Source organism: Solanum verrucosum, unplaced genomic scaffold, assembly GCF_900185275.1.
Source record: "Solanum verrucosum unplaced genomic scaffold, falcon-dt-bn FXZP01000229.1, whole genome shotgun sequence".
In the NCBI taxonomy this organism is placed as follows: Eukaryota; Viridiplantae; Streptophyta; class Magnoliopsida; order Solanales; family Solanaceae; genus Solanum; species Solanum verrucosum.
This window is the reverse complement of record NW_026020011.1, coordinates 5,087,046-5,111,703: the sequence shown is the minus strand read 5'-3', so window position 1 is coordinate 5,111,703 and position 24,658 is coordinate 5,087,046. Positions and strand designations below refer to the sequence as shown.

At 35.2% G+C, this 24,658-nt stretch overlaps 3 protein-coding genes across 3 annotated transcripts; all 3 read left to right on the top strand.

Moving 5' to 3' along the window:
- The first annotated feature begins 145 nt into the window (after positions 1 to 145).
- Positions 146 to 4,594, top strand: LOC125820093 (synaptotagmin-1-like). Its single transcript, XM_049499511.1, has 13 exons — positions 146 to 209; positions 341 to 464; positions 713 to 811; positions 904 to 954; positions 1,038 to 1,161; positions 1,475 to 1,593; positions 1,797 to 1,898; positions 2,086 to 2,160; positions 2,387 to 2,463; positions 2,564 to 2,810; positions 2,903 to 3,253; positions 3,687 to 3,818; positions 4,291 to 4,594. Exons 2-13 carry the CDS (start codon positions 354 to 356, stop codon positions 4,420 to 4,422), a joined length of 1,620 nt encoding a protein of 539 aa, XP_049355468.1. The 5' UTR covers positions 146 to 209; positions 341 to 353; the 3' UTR covers positions 4,423 to 4,594.
- A 7,966-nt stretch (positions 4,595 to 12,560) lies between these two features.
- Positions 12,561 to 20,924, top strand: LOC125820089 (uncharacterized). The gene is made up of 2 exons (XM_049499507.1): positions 12,561 to 12,793; positions 17,593 to 20,924. Exon 2 carries the CDS (start codon positions 17,709 to 17,711, stop codon positions 20,721 to 20,723), a length of 3,015 nt encoding a protein of 1,004 aa, XP_049355464.1. The 5' UTR covers positions 12,561 to 12,793; positions 17,593 to 17,708; the 3' UTR covers positions 20,724 to 20,924.
- Positions 20,925 to 21,929: 1,005 nt separating this feature from the next.
- On the top strand, positions 21,930 to 24,403 carry LOC125820103 (tubulin beta chain-like). Its single transcript, XM_049499522.1, has 3 exons — positions 21,930 to 22,350; positions 23,198 to 23,467; positions 23,721 to 24,403. The coding sequence occupies exons 1-3, from the start codon at positions 21,945 to 21,947 to the stop codon at positions 24,398 to 24,400; spliced, it is 1,356 nt and encodes a 451-aa protein (XP_049355479.1). The 5' UTR covers positions 21,930 to 21,944; the 3' UTR covers positions 24,401 to 24,403.
- The last annotated feature ends 255 nt before the right edge of the window (positions 24,404 to 24,658 follow it).

Sequence of the window (24,658 nt, the reverse complement as noted above, 5' to 3'; positions counted from 1 at the left end):
TTGGAATACCAATAAATTTTCTTCCCTCCTAAAAACCGTTACATCTATGATCTACACTGCCTTTTCAAAGGGTCCATTTTTTGCACCCATTAATTAATAATATTTTTTTTTTCTAATTTATTGCTTTGAATCTAATAATGTTAGTAATATTTTTCATGTTTATAATTTTTCTCAGAAATTTGCAACCTCAGTTTCTCTGATCTTTCTTGGTGAGATTTTAATTTCATTCTCGTAATTTGTTGAGGGTCCGACTATAAGAGTCTAGTCTGCATTTCTGAAAGAGGTTTTTTGTATGGATCGAACTCGTGACCTTTGCTTTCATTGATTTGTTTTGTTGCAGAAGATTTGTTAGGATGGGTTTCATAAGCAGTATATTGGGATTATTCGGATTTGGAATGGGGATCGTCATTGGACTTGTGATCGGTTATTTCATATTCATCTACGTTCTACCAACTGATGTTAAGGTCATTTTCATCTTTCTCCTTAAGATTTTCGCGCTCTGTATGTATATGTATGGATGTATAGTGTCGAAAAATTGCACTGTGCAGAAAAAAGTATTACTATAATTGTTGTTATTATGTATATGTAAAATATTGAATCTCCTTGTCATAAGATTTTATCTTAGGTGTGATATCTTTACGTTTTCTGAAATCCCCTAAGTAGACGTTTTAGACGAAAAATCATCTTATTTGGTTCTTTTACTCTTTTTCAGCATCCTGATATTCGGCCCTTGGCAGAGCAAGATACTGAAAGTCTGCAACGATTACTCCCCGAGATACCACTTTGGGTTAAAAATCCAGATTATGAACGCGTATGTTGTCATTTCATATCTACTTACGCGAAAACTTTAGAGGGAGATCTTTCTTTACATAACAACCTTTTGTTCTAACTGCATTTGTGCAGCTTGATTGGCTTAATAAAATGATTGAACTCATGTGGCCTTATTTAGACAAGGTAATGTTTAATTTACTTGTATATCAAGTTACGCGTTTTCACTTTTATTGAGACGAATATTACTGACACTCGAGATTTTGCAGGCTATTTGTAAAACAGCAAAAGGTATAGTAGATCCCATCATAGCTGAGCAGATTCCGCAGTACAAAATTGAGTCTGTAGAATTTCAGTCATTTACCTTAGGCACCCTGCCACCTACATTTCCAGGTTAGTTTCTTGCTCTTTAACTTAATTTGGATGTACCGCCAAAAGGACTTTAGATTCTACGTTGCTCGGATCCTTCAAAAATATTGCAGCCCCAATGTTGTACGACTCTGGTGCATACCTTTTTTTGGAGGATCCGAGCAATATAACTTAGAATCAAATCAAGAATGTGACTATCTAAGACTAATATTTAGTGTCAATCATCTCGAGTCTTACTACTCTGCTTGTCCTGCCTCTAGATCATTTTCTTTACTTTATATTCTTCCGCGCATAAATATAACATGTTTCGTATGAATAATCTGTTGAACTATGCCAGGAATGAAGGTGTATATCACCGAGGAGAAAGAGCTGATAATGGAACCAGTCATTAAGTGGGCAGCTAATCCGAACATCACTGTTGCAGTGAAGGCATTCGGGTTGAAAGCCACTGCTCAGGTAATTATTCCCAACATAACTAATACGCGAAGCAACAAAGAAGGTGAGATGTTAAGGTCTCCGATTTTCTAGAAGTAAACATTGTTGATGTTACAAACTTGTTCTTGAAATAAAATAATTCGTGTGTTGTTCTAGTTCTGAGAACTCTGTTAGAAGAAACACACTTTCTGTCATTTAACTACTGACATTTGAGATTATCTCAGGTGATTGACTTGCAAATATTTGCTTCTCCTCGAATCACCTTGAAGCCACTTGTTCCGACCTTTCCATGTTTCGCGAAGATATATGTTTCTCTTATGGAGAAGGTGAGTGTTCATTCACCAAACTTACTCAATATCACTAAAAGGGCAAATCAACTCTCGTTCCTCGAAATTTTTGCACAATTTTTCATCTCCCTTTGAGATTGTGCACATCCATTCAATGTTGAGAACCGTGAAGTTGAACCTATCAAGTTCAAATCTTGAATCCGTCTCTGGTCTAATCTACTTGCAGCCTCATGTTGATTTTGGACTAAAACTTCTCGGAGCAGATGCAATGTCCATTCCCGGCCTATACAGATTTGTTCAAGTATGTTCCCTTATTCTTCTATATCTTCCTTGCATATATATATCTTTCAGAATAGAGGTCTCAAGTTCAAAAAACCCTAGTCCGCAACAACATGGGGTTGGCCTTCCAGGTCGAGCTCGTCACACAGGGCATACCAAGTGCAGTTTATCTCTCCTGTGTGATTTGAGAGCTATTGCACAGGAGCGGGGTTTACCCTCAGTCACTTAACTTTTTATAAAATTTTCAGGAAATTGTCAAAGATCAGGTTGCGAGTATGTATCTATGGCCAAAAACACTTGAAGTGCAAATATTAGATCCTTCAAAGTAAGTTCTTTTATTCTCTTATGATAAGCTTGTTTGGAAGCTCGATCAATTTCGTGTCATTTCTTAATAACTAAACTATATTTCGTTCTTTCGAGTACAGAGCAATGAAGAGGCCGGTTGGAATTCTTAATGTGACAGTTGTGAAGGCAATGAAGCTTAAAAAGACAGATCTTTTGGGGCTCTCAGACCCTTATGTTAAACTAAAAATTGTCAATGAAAAACCTTCAACAAAGAAAACAACAGTAAAACACAAAAACTTGAACCCTGAATGGAACGAGGAGTTCAGTTTCGTGGTTAAGGATCCAGAAACTCAAGTTTTAAAGTTCTCTGTTTACGACTGGGAGCAGGTACACATATTGTTCCTGATCGATCAAAGTTATCCTCTATCGTTGATCATTTCTTTAATACGGAGAATTTGTGTGTTTTGTTTTTGTATTAGGTGGGATCACATGAAAAAATGGGAGTGAACATTGTTCCATTGAAAGATCTTATTCCAGATGAACCAAAAGTATTGACACTAGAACTTCTAAAAAACTTAAAACCAGACGATGCTCAAAACGAAAAGGCAAGAGGACAGCTTGTTCTTGAAGTGATGTACAAGGCTTTCAACGACGAGGAGCTTGCAAATGGCGCTGATGAATCAAACACTGTAGAGAAGGCTCCTGATGGAACACCTGATGGGGGAGGAATGCTTGTAGTTATTGTACATGAAGGTCAAGATCTTGAAGGGAAGCACCACACGAATCCATCCGTTCGTATGCTCTTCAGAGGAGAAGAGAGAAGAACTAAGGTATTTTTTACCATGTATCATAGGAAACATTCCTTGAGTCGAGGGTCTATCGGAAACAGTCTCTCTACCTACCAAGGTAGAGGTAAGGTCTGCGTACACTCTACCCTCCCAGACTCCACTTGTGGGACTATACTGAGTATGTTGTTATTGTTGTTGTTGTTGCTGCACAATAGGAAGCATAGTTATAAGTACCTAAAATTAAAAAAAGAAAAAGGACAGTCAGATGCACTAAGCTCCCGCTACGCACGGGATGTCCAATGCTACTCTAATATTTTTATAAGCACTTAATTGCATTGTAATTAACCAACTTTGTTTCTCTCAATTAACTTTTCATGTTGTAAAGTGAATACTGTGTTTTATAATTGTTGGTTTTAAGTGATTTTTTCTTTCATTAATCCTTGATCCATTTAATTTTCCCCTAAACCTTCCACAGGTAGTAAAGAAAAATAGAGATCCAAGGTGGGAAGAAGAGTTTCAGTTTGTGCTTGAGGAGCCACCAGTAAATGATAGGATTCATGTAGAAGTTGTTAGTACTTCTAAAAGAATGGGTCTAAGACATCCCAAGGTACATTTAACTCTCAACTCGAACTGTTCAAATATGTTGATCGGTGTATGTCGGATCCTCTAAAAGTAGTGCATCTTTTTAAGGATTCGATCTAGTGCGGTGACATGTTTGAAGAGTCCAAGCAACATATGCATCAAATTCTTTAGCAAACCTAAGATTCCAAAAACTCGTAACTCAGAGCATTAAAGGCGGAATCAAAATTTAAAATTTTTGAGTTCTGAATTTGCTATCGAATTCATAGCTTGTTTTAGTTAATGTGTTATCTGAATTTGAAAAGAATAGTGATACAAAACCTATAAACTAAAAATCTTGTCGCCTCTGACTTGGTGCAACAAGTCCTTGTTGGCTAACTTTTAACTTGGTGCAACAAGTCCTTGTTGGCTAACTTTTATACTGTCAGTGTAAAGAAGTCAAACTATTTATTTTATTTACATGTTATAACATATGTTGATCTATCTTTTTAATTTTATAGGAAACTTTGGGTTATGTGGATGTATACCTTGCTGATGTTATTAATAACAAGAGAATTAATGAGAGATATCATCTCATTGACTCAAAAAATGGTAGACTTCAAATTGAGCTACAATGGAGAACTGCTTCTTGAGGATATATTGCCAAACAATACATCCTTATTTTTTTTTGTAAATGATTATTTTAAGAAGAAAATTCACTAATGAAATTTTTGTTTTATTTATAGATTTTTCTTGTATACAGTCATAGATTTTAAGTGTTGTTCTAGCTAAATTCTTTAGAAAAGCAAAATATTTCTTTCATTATTCATTCATGAAATTTACTTTGGTTAAAATTCTTGTGGAAAATATGTATTTTATAAGCAAAAAGTATGAATGATGAGGAATATGCTTTATCTCTTGGAAACAAGTTGGTTTCTTACTTATTTTCTAATGTTTGATAAATAAACAAAAAATATATCTCAAAGACATTCATAGGCTTACTTTATAACAATCATTCCATTATGACACTCAAACTGAGCCATGTTTCAATTAAACACCTCAGTTGGTTCAGATTTTGAAAATTCTTTTGCATGTGTTCTCCTTCGTATATTAGGTAGTTAAGTTAACTGTCTAAAATATTTTATTTCTTTTAATTATACACATACAACTAGGCAAGCACGTGAAGGCCTAGGCTATAACCAACCGCCGCCAATTCGCATTTCCATAAGAAGGGAAAGTAATAATCATATAACCATTGAAGATGATGTCATTGTTCCCAATAAAAAGCCTTCCGTCTTTGATCGACTTGAAATATCGACTGTTAGAACTATTGTGTTCGAGAGATTATGTCCATTGAAGAAGAAGAAGAATAAGCATCGGAGAAGTTATCTAAAAGTGACAACGCTTGCTTCATCTATGATCCAAAAAGATTTCAAAAGTTTGATTCCTTCTAGAATGAGGCGACGAGTGAAACTTGTGGTTTCTTGTAAAGAGGAACAAAAGGCAAAGACTCACATTGTGGTTTTCACCAAGGAGCGTGAGGAAGATGAAGAAAGTGTAGGCTCCTCATATCATGTTACAATCTAGAATGAGTACGATTCCTTACCTCAAACAAAGATTGATAAAGAGTTGGAAAATATTGTCTGGTGTTGTCATATATCTATCAATGACAATGATCCTCTAGAAGAGGGAGATGCTAGAGATGTTCCACCAGAACTTGAAGAAGGAGAATATCACAATACATCCCTTAAAGGAAGTTACCCTTGGCACTGATGAAGACCCAAGGCCAACTTACTTGAGTATCTTTCTAGAAGTTGATGAAGAAATCGATTATGTGAATTTACTCAAAGAATATAGGGATGTCTTCTCTTGGAGTTATAAAGAAATGTCTGGCTTGAATCCTAAAGTAGCAATCCATCAATTATCCATCCTCTTTTCACCTTAAGGATACCATAACGTTACCTTTCTTAGGGCGGGGATGCGTATACATTCTCTTTTTGCCTTAAGAATATTATAAAGTTACATTTACTTAAGGTAGGAATGCGTATTCATCCTCTTTTCACCTTAAGAATGTCACGAAGTCACCTTTCTTAGGGGGGGGGGATGCGTATACATCCTCTTTTCACCTTAAGAATACCTCTAGATTACCTTTCTTAGGGTGGGGATGCATATACATCCTCTTTTCACCTTAAGAATACCATAAAATTAGCTTTCTTAGGGAGAGGATGCGTATCCATCCTCTTTACGCCATAAGATTACCTTTAAACTACCCCTCTTAAGGTGGGGATGCATATCCATCCCTTCACACCTCAAGATCAAATTCTTGTGTAGCCTCCAAAATACATAAATATTGCTTCCTGTGATCTACAAAAAAAGTAACACAAAAAAATAAAGCAAAAAAAAATAGGCATTGATGCTTGCATGTCGAACACGAAGAGAATATGCAAGAATGGTCTCCAAAGTTGTTGATGATACACATCTTCAAAAGTTGTTAATTTGTTGACACTAAAAGATGGTATTCGCGCCACCACAAGTTTAATTTGTCGCCACTAAAACACTGTATTAGTGGCAACTTTAGTCACCACCAAAACGTTAAATTGTCGCCACTGAAAGTCTGTATTAGTGGCAACTTTAGTCGCCACCAAAAGGTTAATTTGACGCCACTGAAAGTCTCTATTAGTCGCAACTTTAGTCGCCGCCAAAAGGCTAACTTATTGTCACTGAAAGTCTGTATGTGGCAATTATAGTCGCCGCCAAAAGGTTAATTTGTCACCACTAAAAGTCCTTATAAGTGGCAACTTCCGTCACCGCTAAAAGGTTAATTTATTGCCAACAAAAGTATTTATTAGTGTCGACTTTCGTCGCTACCAAAAGTTTAATTTGTCACCACTAAAAGTTTGTATTAGTGGCAACTTTTGTAGCCACTAAAAAGGTATTTTTGAGCCTAAATATAAAGGAATGACATTTTTTTCCTTTCACATGGTTTAAAATGCTTTTTGACCCTTTTCCCATAATTTATGTATATGGCCCACAAAGTAATAAATCACATGCAGCTAACCAAATTTATAATAGAGGAAATATTTCATTTTGTTCACTACATTTATTTGTGACCAAAGAACAAGATTATTCACTCGATGAAATGGAATCGGCAGTTTTGAGCTGCAATGTTGAAATAAGCATCTGTGTGTAATTTACTAGATACTTCAAACCTTGTCTTCAATCGTAACAAGTGTGCACTTCGACAAGACTTGAACCATGGCATTTCTAATCATTTAAACTTTATTAAATATAAATTTATAAAATGATTCAAATTATATTAAATTTATGAATATATTAGTCCAAATAAATATTATGGATTAATATAATTGGGTTAATTAGTTAAATCCAATAAATATGAATTTAATTAAACCAGCTCCATGAAGCTTAAATGTCATGTCACTTAAATCTGATTTACCGAAGGGAGTTCTCTTCTAAACACAACTCTTATATTTTAAAACTATAAATAGGGGTCCTCAAGCTAGAAAAAGTGTGGATCAAAAGCCGCAAATTTCTCTAAAAGCTACAAGTTTAAGAATTCGAGAATTCAAGTTCAAGAATGATCAAGATCAAGATCACCGAATTCAAGATCAAGCTCGAATCCCTTGAATTCAACTAGAAGTCAAGATCAAGATTGAACGTCATGTTCTCGTCGTTATAGAAAATCCAACAGGGAAAGAATTGGGGCTGAAAAACTTTTTGGTAGTAACTTGAGAATTCCTAGCCTAGTTCAGATTTGGACAAAATCAGTAATGAATGAGAGATCTAATTATGAATTTGTTCACACGAGTAGATAGCTAAGACGTTAAGAAACCCGTACGACTTTACGGAATCGAATTTGGGCGAATAGAACTTTCAAAACTGATCTTAGCATGAACGAGTAGTTTCTAAATATCCTGGGTTGAAGGTGTGTAGTAGAATGGGGGTTTGAAACTCAACTTTCGACTCTCTATCTCCGTGTAAGCTGCTGTGGCAGGATTATTCTTGCCAGGGCAGGACAGTAGTGGCGGGATGGGGGCCGCCATAGCGGGTCAGTCGCAACTTAAGTCGGAAATAAATCCCAAAAACGTTATTTTCTGCAAGTTTCATTCTTGAGAGCTAGGAGACAACCTCAGGAGATTTCTTGACAGTTTTCCACTATTTTTGTGCTAAAAGTAAAGATTTTACTCCCCTAATCCATTTTTCGATCCGTAGAACTTAGAATCTTTATTATATATTGTTGGGGGAGGAATTTTGAACCGAATTGGATGGTGGGGAAAAGCCCTAGTTGCACCTTAGGATCATGGGTTGGTCTTGGGTTAATTGGATTTGTTATAATCCGGGTAAATTAGACCTTAATTATTAATCCTCGCATTGAATTGATTGTTTGTAGACCTAGAACAAACGGAAAAAAATCTGGAAATGGAAGAATCAAGCATCTTAGGAGGATTTAAGCTTGGTTTCGAGGTAGGTGATGACTTGATTTCATGTTTGTGTGATGTATATTGGTATTTGTTTCATTGTAATGCATGTATGTATGTGAATGTTGCACTATTGGTCACACCTAATGCAAATGAGTATGAATGAATGTTTGTAAGCCATGAATCAACACTTGATGGTATGATTTTGAGAATGTACATTGTGATTGTGATTGTGGCATGTTGAATGGGGCGGGTGTCACATTCCGACACACTAATTGAAATCGAATGTCACGTACCGACATATATATTGGAACGGGTGTCACGTTCCGACACACTAACTTGGATCGGGTGTCATGATCCGGCACACTAACAATTTGGGTATGGGTTCCATGAGAAGACCATTAACTTGTCATATATGCATATTATTGAAATTGTGAAATGGTACATTGCTCCTTAAATGATAATTGATATTGTATATGTTCGGTATATGCGTGTTTACTATGTTGTGACTGCTTGATATGTTTCACTTACTGGAATTGCCGCGTGATCCTATAATTACACTGTGGTTGTGTACTGATATTGCACTTGTTTTTTTTTTTTGTTGAGTACAGGGCATCTTCAGACGACTACTGACAGACCTCATCTAGGAGATCAATGATAAAATCAAATTCAAGGGTGAGCCAGTTCTTCCAGGCTGCCATGAGTTCTCTTTTTGCTCAATCCATTTTATTCTGACTTAGATTAGTACTTTAGATGTTCAGTTATTTTAGCTTTCGGGGTTGTACCCTTTTTTCTTTAGACTTATGGTTTTTTTAGAGTTTTGGTACACTGACTTTTAGTTCTAGGGAATATTTTCGCAATGTTTTGATAGTTGTTTGCTAAATTCACGGAGTTTATGGGAACTCCTTATTTTGTTTTTGCATTCAAACCTGCTTCCGTATCTTTAAATGCATAGTTTTTGGTTAAGTTGCTTAGTTTGGGTTGTAGTAATGGTTCTCCCATCGGAGGGTTAGTGTAGGTGTCAATCACGACGGCCTGAGTCGTGACAAAGATAAAGTTCAAGTCAAGATCAAGTTCAAGATCAAATTAAAGAAAGATCAAGATAAAGCTAAATTCCAAGTTCATCAAATATTCAAGAACAAGCTCCAAAGGCCCTTGAATCCAAGATTAAAGTCCAAGAACAAGAACAAAATTCAAGAACAAGCTCAAGAGCTCTTGAATTATATTCGAAAAGGCCAATTCAGAGGAATCATAGAGATTGTAACACTCGCACTTTAAATCAATAAAACGATTGTTGCATATTTTTCTGTTCTTGATTATTATTTTCTAGATGTGAATTTTATTGTCTACACAATAACCTGGAAACATTACTTACAAAACTTGTTTTTCTGTTTTTTTTTTACCCTTCCCTAGGAGCTCCTACCCTTTTGCTCCCTTGGTGACTCGAACTCGCAACCTTTGAGTTGAAATGGAGGGGTGCTTACCATCCGAGCAACTCCCTCTCGTCTTATTTTTCTGTTCAATTAAGTAAGTTATGTTTTTTATTTTTAAAGAATTTTTTTGGTCATATTTCTTGATCAATCGAATATGACAAAATCGGAGAAAACATTTTTAATACAATCAACTATCAAGCTCACAGTAAGTGTCCTTCCCAATAAAGATGGCAATAATATTTTATGCAAGTCTTTGATAGACAAATGGGCATTTCAATATTTAAACTTGGACCCCACATATGACTAATTAAACCTTATTATAATTCAAATTCTTTTAATTATGTATGTTTTGATCGCATCAAGTTTTTGTGGAGACATAATATTAAATAATATTAAAATCCTCTACACTAAGGAAGTTTTTTTGTACAACTCTAAAGCCGTCGGTTCGAGTGATCAAAGTTCTATTATTTTTTTAATTTTAATTTATTTATATTATTTTAACTTGATGCAAATTTAAAAAAATAAAAATAAAATCTTATAATCTTAAATTAAAGATAGACAAATCTTTTTATGGATACAACATTAGTTGGTTAATTGTGTGGTTTGTATAATAACAATCTTAAAGTCGTCAGTTTGAATGATCAAGGTTCTATTATTTTCTCTATTTTAATTTATTTATATTATTTTGACTTGATATAAATTTAAAAAAAATTAAAAAATAAGAATAAAATCTTATAATCTCAAATTAAAGATAACTAAATCTTTTTATGAATACAACATTAGTCGGTTAATTATGTGGTTTGTTTATTATATAATATATAATGATTTCATTTCCCACAGTTAAAAGTACCAGATTTTGCTAAGACATAAGTGCTATCTACCATTAAAAAATAATAATACTATGGTACTTTTTTTTATATTATTAATTGATTCATTAATTATACGTGCACACAACTGGTATTTTTTGTGCCATTAACAGAAGCACTATAATTGTGGGCGTATCCCACAACACAAAGTACATATATTATATAATGAGAAAGTTAAGTTTCATATATATATATATATATATATAGTTACATACTCAAATTATTTATAAGATAATTACATATAAATTTTTATATTATAGCAATAAATCTTAAATGCATGGTATATTAGCTGATAAAATAAATGTAATTTACATATTATTGAATCGTATTAAAATTATAATATAATGTATTTTTTTACATGATTTTTATATTAATATATTAAGCACTAGTCCATAAAGGATGGCAAAGTATGACTTATGTTTTGTCCACTAGTTAGAAATGTAGACAAAAAGTATCATTATTATTTTGACTATATGTATTTCGAAAATAATTTTTTTAGTTTTACAAAATAAGAATAAAATTGTATTCATGTATTCCTTCTTAGAATCTCCTTATGAAATTAATCGAATATATTATTGTTGTTTGTTAGAGATTATATAAAAGACATTTCTATTGTTTTGATTATTTGGTATCTTTTTCTCTAACAAGTATCATCAATTTGACTAATTATTGACAAATTATGCTAAATTGACTTTCTTTTTCATTAAGTTTAGGTAAACCACATGTAAGTGCCATCATTAACAATTTTTTCTTCAATCTAAATGCTCAAGGTATACATATTATAGACTTATAGACAAGGTTCACTTAGTTTAACTACCAAAAAGATAAATATAAGTTCCATAATTTTAATAGTTATAAATTAAAATTAAGGATATCAAAAACCTGTAATGAAATAAAAATGTATGAAACTTTAGAATTTTTTCAATAAATAATATAAGTGTTAATACAATGATCATCTCCTTAAATTTTTCAATAAATATCATGTGGATGTTTTAATTCTGATTTGTTCTAATCGAGCAAATGAACACATGATAAATGTTTTTATTTGACTCTTTCAATTCAAATTCTGGAAAAAACGCTTGCACGTAATCTCAATTGTCTATTACATAGATAAATTAATCATTTAAAATATGTCATCTCGCTTAATTATACACATCATCCCCAATTGAAACTTGTCTGATGTTTGATGACTTGTTGAAACTAATTCGTAAAATTAAAGAAGATAACATATTTTAAGTGATTAACTTATCTACACAAATCCAAATCAACTCATCAATTTACAATATATAAAATCATTTTATCATCAGATACTCAATTAGAGAAAAACCATAATTCAAATGTCTAAATAAAATTTTGCTCACAAGTTTAAAAGGCTATCAATATATGAAGCTAATAAGATAGTACATTATAATCTTGCATAACTAGTTCGTTCCTCACAAAAACACTTCATTATATATTCAGATATTCAATCAGAGATAAATCACAATTTGTGTATCTAAATAAAATTTACGAACAAATCAAAAAAGCTATCAATATATTAAGCCATTATATTCCGGATTCGCGCCGGTCAGAGCCTCATTTAGGAGGTAGCGCTTCATATTAAGAATTATTTTATATCTAAAGCTTGAACCCAAAATCTCTAATTAAGAAAGTAGCAACATCATCCACTGCACGTGACAGCTTTTCTAACTTACTATAACAATATGTTACTCCCTGTGTCCCAATTTATGTGACACATTTTATTTTTCGAGAGTCAAACAATTTAAGTTTGATTCGAAAATTTGCTCATCACATCTTCAATTTTTTGAAACGAAATATATATATATATATATATTTGTAAACTACATAAAAAATATTATAATTCACAATAATTAACAATAAAAGATATATGAAAAAAAATTCGATAAAAAATAGTCTTGTTTGAATTTTGAAATTCGAAATGTGTTGCATAAATTGAAACGATGGGAGTAATATGTTAGTAGTATTATATTTTTAAAAAAAAGAAGAAAGAAAAATAAAGAGAGAGAAAAAGAGGGTACACTTAAAATAGAAACAAAAAAAAGAAAAGGACAGCTGAAGAAGAAAGGTTAGTCCTTTCTTGTTTTCTGTGTTCTTACGAGAGACAAACCAGGGATTTTTGAAAAAAATTCAGAGAAATAGTGAACCAGAAGCTAAAATTACTGATACCCAATTTGTGGAATTCGAAATCTACAGCGAAAACGAAGCAAAAAAATTGAGCTTTTGAAGTTTCAAATTGGAGACAAAGTTAGGGTTTTTTTCTGTATTCAGGTAAAGTTCATTGCTTTTTGAAGTTTTTTTAATTAATGCAATTATTTTGGAGTATTGGGTTAATTGGGTTAATCTTGATTGCATCTATTGTGTAATTTTGATTTTTTTTGGTTGTGTAAAGGTATGATTTTTAGGCATTTTTAGGCTTATGGTAAATGAATTCTTATCTGGTTTTTGTTTGTTGGTTGGTTTATTTTGAGGTTTGGGGGATTTGTTTTTGTATCTTGTTTGGCTCAGCTTGGACTGTTTTAGGGTTTAGGTTTGTTTTCTAGAATTGAAGTGGTTCAAATAGAGGGAAATGGATAGTGAAGATTTATATTGTTTAGCTGAGTGATTTTGATTGAAGTGTTGTTATTGTTTGTGTTAGCTTTTTCTCTGTTTTTGGAAATAATACTAATTTTGTGATTGCTGTTGAGTTATATAGTTGTCCGGCCCCCGTGGATTGTGTAAGGCTTCCAATGGGCTTATAAAGGTCTTGAGCTATTCTGCTCCTTTGCTTAAGGTTTTGGGTTGGATGCTCAAGATTCTTTTACAATTGCCAAGCTATTTAAAATTGTAAATTGGTCTATCTTTAATTTGCATAACTATCTAGTGGTAAGAACACGGCACATGATGTGTGGGTTAGATGCACATCACAGGTTCGATTCTTTCCACAAACAAAAGCCTAGTGTTTAAATGGAAAAAGGTAGAGGGGTGGAGCCATTACCTTTGAAGTGTGCGCCACTGGCCCGTGAAAATTTCTCAGCTATCAGACAAAAAAATAGTAAAGTGAAAGTTATATGAACATGGCTAGTTGATCTTATGAACTTTTCGACAAGGCTCAAAACGCGGAAGGATGTGAGAGAGAAAAGGAAGAAGGAATACCATTTACCTATCCTATATTTTCCTGTTCTTCTTTGCAGACTTAACTAGCCTAAAAGTAGCGGGGAGAATAGTAGCATTTTGAACCTAGCAGCAGGAGGTTCAAATTTGCTTCTATGCATTTTTAGCAATCTTAAGTTTGTCAAGAAGCTGAAGATCTGGCTTCCCTGACGGATACCTACATGTTAGTCCTGAATTTAGATGTTAAGTTAACTCCTACAGACATTTCTCTAGCAAAGACCGAATTTCTGAACCTATTGGCAGTGGAGAAAATGTATTCAAATGTTGGGCAGCATGGGGATACTTTTGCACTCAGGGTGCTCTACTGCGATTCTTTCCGTTGCTTGAATTGATTGTTACAATCACAAAGAAAAAAATGTCAACTATTGATAATAAGTGCCAAAAGTATTAAGGGTGTTCCATCCCACATAAACATATGATAATAAACTTTATTTATGGATTGAATCTCTTTTGTGACAACCACAATTTGGTGTAGGTCCTTTTATTTTTGGTATATACGGTTTGTACATGGGGTTTCCCCAAATGTCAATAAAATTATTTATCTTACAAAAAAAATTAACTTAAATATTTTTCTTCATTTCATTGTCTTCTGTCTTGTCTTCCAAACTATACAAGGAAAGGGGAAGATAATGAAATGGAGACAAGGCCTAAATAAATATAACGCTAACTGCCATCCTATCTATCATATTAGTTGAGTCGATCCGATTCAGTCTTATCAATAGATAGCACAAATCCTATTTTAATGGAACTTGATGAGTCGATATATGTACGCATATTTCTTTTACTATTATATCGGGAGTCTTACTCATGATGATGTCAGGTAGGGTGTCATAGAAAGATGTCTGAGGTAGTGGCGGTAAGTTTGAAGGTGCTCCAACCCAGCAAGTAATAAAAAGATATCCCAATTCAGAACTTGGAATACATAAGCTTGGCTGGATATTTCAGGGTATTTTAGTCATAAAAATCCGTAATTTTGTTTCCCTTATCCAGATTATAGGAAAAGATCCATTTTCCATGCTAGGTTCAACCAAAAAAAAAGGAAAAAGGAAAAAGTGATCCTACTTGTCATGCTCACTATGTTTTGCTAAACTAAGTCAGGACAAGAGTTATTAGAGCATTAACCATACAAAAGTTTGGTTTCTTCAATTATCTGGGACTGGAGTTATTAGCAGTGTTATCAAAGGCGAAAAGTTCTAATGTCCACTGGGGCTTTAAGTGCAAAGTGTAAATAAAGTATGAGCTTTAATGAAAAAAGGTGCAAAGGGAGAATAAAATACAAATATATATATTTAGTCCAAGACTAATAAATTATAAACATGAATAACAAATATATGAGCAAAGAAATTGAATTTTTTTTTATGATAGAGTGAAATATCAATGGCTTAGTGTCACCTCTTCAGCAGAGGCTCATTGACAAGGAAAAGAATGTCTTAGAACCTTGATGATGCACTGAAGCCTACATAAAGCAAGGTGAAGCACTCAACACGTTTTGAGCCTCGCTTTAGGGCTTAAGTGCGCCTTTGACAACACTGGTGATTAGAGCATGAGCCAATGCAATTTTTTTTAAAAGGCATGAGCCAATTCAAAAATTTAACTATTCATATAATCTCTTCAATGCTGTTAAATATTCAACTTTTTTTTTTTAATTTTGATAACCGAGAAATCCGTTTGTGACCTGTCCTTTGGACCAATCACAGTCTTCTAAACTCGGTGGATAATGGGCCCGCCCCTCTACCCTTCTCCACTTAAATACCGGGTTCGCTTTGCATGGTGTGGGGCTTGAACCTGCGACCTAAGCCACAAATCCTCCACCTTTTCCCACTTGAGCTAGGCCTTGGGGGCTAAATATTCTACCTTTTTTATAAATACATTCTGATTCTATTGTTGGAAAGTATGCATAGACCAATTTTCTTGAGAAAAATCAAATAATATGAAAAGTAGAACTATCTCCATATATAGAGCAATTCTATTATATATATTATATAGAAAGGTAATAACGAGGGACAGATCTAGAGTTTCATACACTGGTTCAGGTGAACACAGTAACTTTTGTTCAGAACCTTCAGTAAATATCTATAAATAATGGATTATGAATCCCGTTATTATTGAATATTATCTTGAGGTTATTACATATACCCATAAAATTTAAATTTTGAATCCATCTCCAATAGTAATAACATTAATGTTAAATAATTTAAACTGACTAGATTCAATTTTCATTCAACTTTACAAGGAGGAGAAATCGTAATAAATGAAAAGGGTAAGAATATTGTATTGGGAGTTGGAGTAGCACAATGTATGTCACGTACTAAAACTAAAGTTTTCTTTGGCATATATTAATGAATGTGTCGTTTTCCTCTTAGTTTTATTGTGTTAGTTCACGTTTCTCTTAGACTTGTATAGCATATGCCAAAATTAACTTGTTACATATGTGGGAATTAGTAACGAATCACAAAAAGAAATATTGTCATGCTGGTTGCTTACAATATAATAATAGAGTATCAAGTGGGCGGATGCAATACTTAAGTTGAGGGTCTTTCAGAAACAACCTCTCCACCTATATGAGGTTGGGATAAGGTTTGGCGTACACCTCACCCTCCTGGGGTCCTATTTGGTATTTCGCTGGGTCTGTTTTTGTTGTATATATATATAGAAAAGCCAATTCTTGTTAACACTGTCAAAAAAAAAAAAAAACTTACCAAGGTGATAATGGTTTTAGTTGATGATCACATATCATTGGTCTATAGTTTTTGAAGAAATATCTTTTCCAATGTGTCAGAGTGTGTGGCCATCTCATCTGGAAGTGTAAATTATCAGAGAGACCACACTTAATTATTGAATTATGCTATGTCTCAGGATGCTTATTTACATGTGAGCCTTGTTCTTTTTTCATGGGTCAAATACGTGGAAATAATTTTTTTGCTTTTTTGTGTGGGGGTGAAATTTGAACCCCGAACATACCTGCTCCTATAGCATGTGAAAAGAATGGACGTTGGGCCTTACTTAATTCCAAAAGGTAGCTCAGGAGGAGGTGAGGGTTGCTTCAAACCATATAAAGAGGATCCTCACCTCTCCTTGTTTTGTTGTATAGCGAGGCCTGGGCATTGAGGGAATGAGTTGTCACTTTGTATGGTCTTGGGTAACTATCACTTTATGATATAGTTTTTTTTGGTTGAGTCAGGCACAAGGTTCATGTAATTGATACGATGTTAATTGTTGGGAATAAAATGAAATAGTCGGATTTACTATTTACAACAGTGTCTTATCTGTTTGGTGATGCAGGAGCTCTTGAGGCATAATTAGTGTTGCCACCTTGTAGGACTATTGCAGTGTTATCAAAAGCAAAGAGTGCAAAAAAAAACTCTTAAGCTGCTTTGGGGTTTTAAGCGCTGAACACAAATAAAGCATTGACTTTAATGGAAAACGGTGCAATTGGGGAAAAAATTTGAATTATGTATGTGTAGTCCAAGATTAATAAGCATTAGCTTGCATAACAAATATTTGGACAAAGAAATTGAAAAAGAATAATGATAAACAGAAATATCAATTGTTTAGTATCACATCTTCAGGATTACTCTCATTGGCAAGGAAAAGTATGTCTTAGAGCCTTAATGGCAACATTGAAGCGCCCATAAAGCAAGGCTAAGTGTTCAACATGTTTTGTGTCTCGCTTTAGGGCTTAAACGTGCCTTTGTGAACATTCGACCATTCATGCCTTCTGTTTGCTTTATTTGAATGTTTTTTTGTTTAATAAAGGCAAAATTGATGCAACGTTAAGAATTAACATTCCTTTGTATCTCCCAATGATGTTTAAACAACTAGTCAGCTCTCGAGTAGAAGGTCATGTTAACAAATCTTCGTGTCTATTAGATCTATTGAACTAATATTTTGGATCAATTTTCAATGTTTTTTTGCAGGTGGAGGTTGCTGGATATTCCTTTTCTTTATCTTTTTCAGATATCATGCAAAGGGTAGATGTTACAAGCATCACTTTACATCTTGGAAGTCCTGATTTGTGAGTTACTTTTACATTATGAAACTCGAGGACTTCTTTACCTTGACTGAGATGAGTAATGGGCTCACTACTCCTTCTCGAGTCCAGGAGCTAGTCTCCATAATGCAGAAGGAAAGAGAGTGTGATGTCAAGAATGCTGGTGAAACAACAAAGCAGTGGTCTGCTGTTGCAAGCACGATAGCTGCAACTGAGAATAAAGAGTGTCTTGAACTCTTTATCCAGCTAGATGGACTCAGCTTTATTCAGAGTTGGTTACGGGATGCTCTAAGATTTGGAAATGAGACAGGTGAGTTCTTTGTAGATGAATCAATTAGTCATTTGATTGATCTTTTACTGCGAGCTGTTGAAAGGCTGCATGTAGATGATGAGAAGTCTGTATCTTCTGGAATCTGGCTGACTGTGAAGAGCCTCCTTGGGCACAATAATTCTAAGGTGCAAGAGAGGGCTAAAACATTATTTGATACTTGGAATAAAGGGAAAGACGACTGTATGGTTTCAGTGCGTATTGAAAAAGTACAAGCATCTATTGATGATAAAACAAGAGATACTGCAAATCTTGTTGGGGAAAATGGGCAGTCTGAACCGTTGTCTGTGGAAGGAAGTTCTGGAGAAGAAAAGACCAAGGAACATGTTGGCAATAGTAAGATACTGTCTTCAAGGTCTGATATCCATCAATCTAGGGTTGGAGATACCGCAACATCCGACCAAAATTTAGAGCATACACACATGAAGGATGCGTTTCCAGGCTCATCTTTGTCAAATTCGGTTACTGAAGGTCACAAGGTTGAACACCCGACACATCAGGCAGAGTGTGCCACCAATGCTATTGATACGTCAAATACGTGCACTTCTATAGTATTGAGACCTGGTCCTGCTGATGAACAGACAGATGTTCCTGTTTCAGATTCAATTAATCACTTAAGTCACATTAAAGAAGTCGGAAGTTCTGAGAAATTCAACTCCGCAGTGTCTAAATCATTGGAAGACAGAACTATTTCTTTAGTTACTGATATCAGAGAAGCTTTGGATGCTATTGCTGGATCAGATTTACAAAAACAAACTGATGTCTACAATGAAAAGAGTTGTAGCGGAAATTCTTCTTTTGGTGATGTCTCAGTGGCTGTTCCCAAGGGAAAGACACCGGTGGATGATAGCAGACCTGAAAATCATGGCAGCAGCAAGATAGTGCTTGAAGCTACAGAAAACAGAAAGTGCAACAATGACATATTGCAGGACTCCGACAAGCATAATCTGGAACATCCCGTAGATTCTGTTGTTGGTCAGGCTGACAAACACACTAGCGACAACAGTGAGGACAAACACACTAGTGACAACAGTGAGGATGATATGGAAAATGAAAGTGAATTTCAAGAAGCAGGAAAGGGAGGTAGAGACCATGGTGTGTTTGGCAAGAAAAGTGATATTGATTTTGACTATGGCATCATGGATCCTTTAGAATTAGCTAGACAGGTTGCAATAGAAGTGGAGAGGGAAGTTCAGAGTTGCAGTTCTTCTGAAAAAATAGAGGAGAGTAAAGTTCATGAGCCTGGTAGCCCAGATTCTAGTAGTGCAAAACAACGCCAAAAAAGGTTCGAGTGCTCTAACAAGGAAGTATCAAGAGGAATGGCTCCTTCGACTGAAGCTTCACTTGCAAACTCAGAAGCTAGACCAATCAATGGAACTGTGAAGGTGGAATCTTCTCAGGTTGTTGACGCCACTTTGGATCTTGAAACCAACGTCGACAAAGTTCTGTGCACTTTTGATCTGAATCTAGAGGTTTGTTCAGATGATATAGATAGCCCAGGAAATCCAATCTCCAGTTCTGTCTCTGTTGTTTCTGCTTCAAGGGCTGCAGCTGCCTCTGGAGTACCTGCTACTCCCTTACAGTTTGAAGGAACTCTTGGATGGAAAGGATCTGCTGCAACAAGTGCTTTTCGGCCTGCATCACCTCGCCGGATTCCTGGAGGTGAGAAGGCTGTTTCCTCTGGCGGGAATGCCAGCAGCTCAAAGCAAATGCAATGTTTCCATGATATTGATCTGAATGTATCTGAAGGTGGAGATGATAGGGTTGCAGACCTTTTTCCTGAAAAGAAAGTTTCACTATCATCTGCTCTTCCTCTAGGGAAATCTTCTCGTGAAGCCAGTCCAAGAAAATCGGAAATGTTAGAGTGGGATCTTAACTGTGCAAGTGAGGAGGGTGAGGCACCATCTGATTGGCGGATGGAGGGATCACTCTTGTCTCTGAGGAATGGTCATCCGAGCCAGTCACCTTCATCATCATCATCATCAAAGCAGCCTTCATTAAGGAACTTTGATCTAAATGACCAGTCATCTTTTCTCAATGATTTCTCAAATCTGAGCAACTTCAAGAAACCACCTCAGAATTCTAATGCATCTGGTGGAATAAAATCAGGTGATACTGTTGTGTCCATCATGGGCGTGAAGGTAGAGGTCAACCGTAAAGATTATGCTGCTCAGTCTTTTCCTTTTCCAAATGGTAGGGTAGCGGAAAACACTGTTGAGCATAATGTTGCAAGAGGTGGAGGAGTTTTAGGAATGGGATCTCCATTTCAATATACCCCTCTTCCTGCTTTTGGTTACAGTGGCATTGCTCCAGTTCCTCCCATGGCTTTCTCCTCATCAATGTATGGACCCAGTGGTCATATTCCTTACATGGTGGATTCCAGGGGGGCTCCTGTTGTACCTCAAATTGGCGGATCTGCTTCAGCAATACCGCCATCTTTCTCCCAACAATCATTCATTTTAAACATGGGAAGTGCACCTGTTCCCAACGGAGTTTGGCCATCACGAAGTGGTCTGGATCTCGACACTGGCTTAGTACTTGATCGTGGAAATAAAGACACCGGAGGTCTGAGGCAGCTTTTTGATCAAGGACAAGCTAGAACGATGGATGAACACTTCAGGATGAACATGCAACCCTCAACCAGTTTGAGTATCGGTGGGAAACGCAAAGAACCAGATGGTGGCTGGGAACCTTCCCCTTTCAAACATCATCCACCACCATGGAAGTAAACTTCAATATGTTATCCCAGTCGTTAAATCATTTACCGGCCAGTGTCTTGTAGCAGTAGGTAAATTAAAGGTAGAAGGAGGGGGTCTATATTGATTTAAACTGGGAGGGAGGCACAATATAGTTGAATAAAGACATAATTTCTGAATGTAATATGATTCTTGACATTACTTTAAGAATAGGTGCAAAAGTTTACTTGTTCAGCATGTTTCTAACTTGTTTATTCTGGGCCTTCTGGTCACATTTCTTAGGTATTTGCTACTAAGCAAGCTTACATGTAACTGTAATTCTCATTTACACCAAAAGAAATTTAGAAGAATGTCTCTCTTTCATCTGTATTCATTTTCAAAGATACTCGGGGCTCGGAATCCAGACATGTGGTCAAGAGAGAAGCAGCCTCATAGATGTCTATTTAGATGTACCTTTTTCCTTTTTTTTTTTTTTTTAAGAACATAGACATCAATTTTTAAACAAAATTTATATCCATCATCAGTTATTATTTAAAATTTAAAACTATTTGAAAAAACACCACCACATAAGCATAATAATAATGTTAATAAGATGAATAAACAAATTAAGAGCTAAAATTACTTTTGCTTCAAATGTTGGATGAGACATAGTAAAGTGTATGTGAGAACTATAGATCAAGAGTTTAAGCCATGCAACAATTATTAATGCTTGTAAGTTGTAGTAGTGTAACTCCGTCATTCATAGAAGGAAAAAAAAGAAGATAAATATACCTTCAAATTATCGTAAATGGTATGTAAATACCTTCAGTCATACTTTTGAGACATTGGTGTCCATGCCATCCAAAAACTAGAGCATATATGTCCTTCCCTCTAACGGAAGACTAAATAGGGACATGTGGTGCAATCTTATCTGTTGATTAGATATTTAATAAATGTTGCGTCGGTCGATAAGATTATGTCACGTGTATGTCTGCTAGTATAAAGGGTGACGGCCGGGGCACCAATGTCCAAAAGTATGACAGAGGGTATTTACATAGTTCGGAGGTATATTTATCTTTTTTTTCCCTTCATAGAATAACTTATTTCTCAACCAAACGAGCTTTTTGACGGTGGCCACGTGGGCCTTTGTCCCTATCGATCAGGCAAGCGGTTTCAATTCGTCCGCATTTTTGTTCCGTTTTTCATAATATTCTCTTTATTTCTTCACATTTTCTTTCCATTCTAACAAAAGCAAAAAAAAAAAAAAAAAACGAAATGAGAGAAATCTTACACATTCAAGGAGGGCAATGCGGGAACCAAATCGGTTCAAAATTCTGGGAAGTTATATGTGATGAACACGGCATTGATCCAACGGGACGTTACAATGCTGGTAATGCAGGTGCATCTGATCTTCAACTTGAACGGATTAATGTATATTTCAATGAAGCTACTGCTGGTCGTTTTGTACCTAGAGCTGTTCTTATGGATCTCGAACCCGGTACTATGGATAGTATTAGATCTGGTCCTTCTGGGCAAATTTTTCGCCCTGATAATTTTGTTTTTGGACAATCTGGTGCTGGAAATAATTGGGCTAAAGGACATTATACTGAAGGCGCTGAGTTGATTGATTCTGTTCTCGATGTTGTTCGTAAAGAAGCTGAGTATTGTGACTGCATGCAAGGTTTGCAATATATATTTTTTTGCTTCCAAAGTTTAGATATTCGAAAACTATGTGAAAAATGTTGCAATTCTTCTCATATTTGGTAAAATCATGTAGTTTAATATCGAAAAGTGAAATGTGTTTCAGTAAAAGTTTTGATGGATAGATAATGAAATAATTGAAGTGCGTGTAAACTGTTTGATGTTAATCACCTGTGGCGACAATGATAGCTATAATGCTTATAAATATGGATAGAGTTTGTTCGTATGATTGTATGCAAACGTATAGAATAGTATTTGTCTCTGTTAATGTACATTCATAGATGTATAGTACTTGATAAGATATGTAGTTTAAGAAAATATAAGAAACATTTTGGACAAAACATATGGAGAAGTTGTGGCATAATTATGATCTATAATGCACCTTCATGGTGAGACACATCCAAAAAAAGAGCTGGAATTATGATATATGATGCACTTTCCTTCTTTTTTTCAGTAAACAATCTGAATTAACGCTGGAAAGTTGGATTCGATCACCTTGTCTTTTCTACTGTCGAAATTAATCAAGGATCTTACTGCCTAGTGTCTTTTCTCAAAATTTATAGTACAAAATTAGAATGTTATATCGAAAAATTGTACAATGATCCATGATTTTCTGGAGATATGAACGCCTAAGATTTGTAGAACGAGAATCTCTCACATCAACCACACTTTGATTTTTTATCCATTTTAGGGGTTCCCACAAATGCTTTAGTCTTTTCTGAGTCTTTGAACATAAATGAATTTTAGAAGGATTGTATTTATCTACATTTTAAATTGGGCCTCTGTTTATTTTATTTACAATCTTCGTATTTTGTTTTATGAGCCAGGATTTCAGGTTTGTCACTCTCTTGGTGGAGGGACTGGTTCCGGCATGGGAACTCTCTTAATTTCAAAGATAAGGGAAGAGTATCCAGACCGAATGATGCTCACCTTCTCTGTTTTTCCATCTCCAAAGGTTTCAGACACTGTTGTCGAACCATACAATGCTACACTTTCTGTGCACCAATTAGTAGAGAATGCTGATGAATGTATGGTCCTCGACAATGAAGCCCTCTACGACATCTGTTTTAGGACTCTAAAACTCACTAATCCAACTTGTAAGTTCCTCTCTTTGATATTAACTTATATGATCTTACTCTTTTCATTTGAGAACGTTCCAAATATGTCGCATCATTCCTAAAATAACGGAGTATTATTACATTTAGCCTTCTAGCTCGAACTTTATTATAAAAAGGGCAACAAAATGGAATTTATTAATTCTAAATCCTGATGTAAAATCATCGAGTTTAGTTAAGCAACGTTATATAAATTGATTGTTTGATACGAATGGAGTATCGTTTTTGTTTGCAGTTGGTGACCTAAATCATTTGATATCTGCAACAATGAGTGGTGTTACATGTTGTCTGCGATTTCCTGGTCAGCTGAACTCAGACTTGAGAAAATTGGCTGTGAATCTAATCCCTTTCCCACGTCTTCATTTCTTCATGGTGGGATTCGCACCACTGACATCTCGTGGATCACAGCAATACAGTTCCCTCACAGTTCCAGAGCTTACACAACAAATGTGGGATGCTAAGAACATGATGTGTGCAGCTGACCCTCGTCATGGGCGTTACTTAACAGCATCTGCTATGTTCAGGGGGAAAATGAGCACTAAAGAAGTAGATGAACAAATGATCAATGTCCAAAATAAGAACTCGTCGTACTTTGTTGAGTGGATCCCTAACAATGTGAAGTCTAGTGTGTGTGACATTCCACCAACTGGGCTAAAAATGGCATCCACATTTATTGGCAATTCGACATCCATTCAAGAAATGTTTAGGAGAGTGAGTGAGCAGTTCACGGCCATGTATAGGCGAAAGGCGTTTTTGCATTGGTATACTGGGGAAGGAATGGATGAAATGGAATTTACTGAAGCTGAGAGTAATATGAATGATTTGGTTGCAGAATATCAACAGTACCAAGATGCTACTGCTGAGGTTGAGGAAGATTTTGATGATGGCGTTGACGAGCATTACGAAGGTCAATGACTTTTCAAATTTTTGTATTACTACTCAGAGGCGGAGCTAGAATTAAGAGTTTGGGGGTTCACCGATAGGGGTTCATAGGTTAATATACATATATATTTAACTAGTTTTCTAGTACAAATACAGGGTCTACGGAAAAGTTACTGGGTTCGACAGAATCAATGAACCCCCATACTACATCTTCATTTATTTTCTGTTTCTGGATTTGTTATTGCTTATTTATTTTTTTTAGCTTTTTTATTGTACTTTGGATGAACTCTC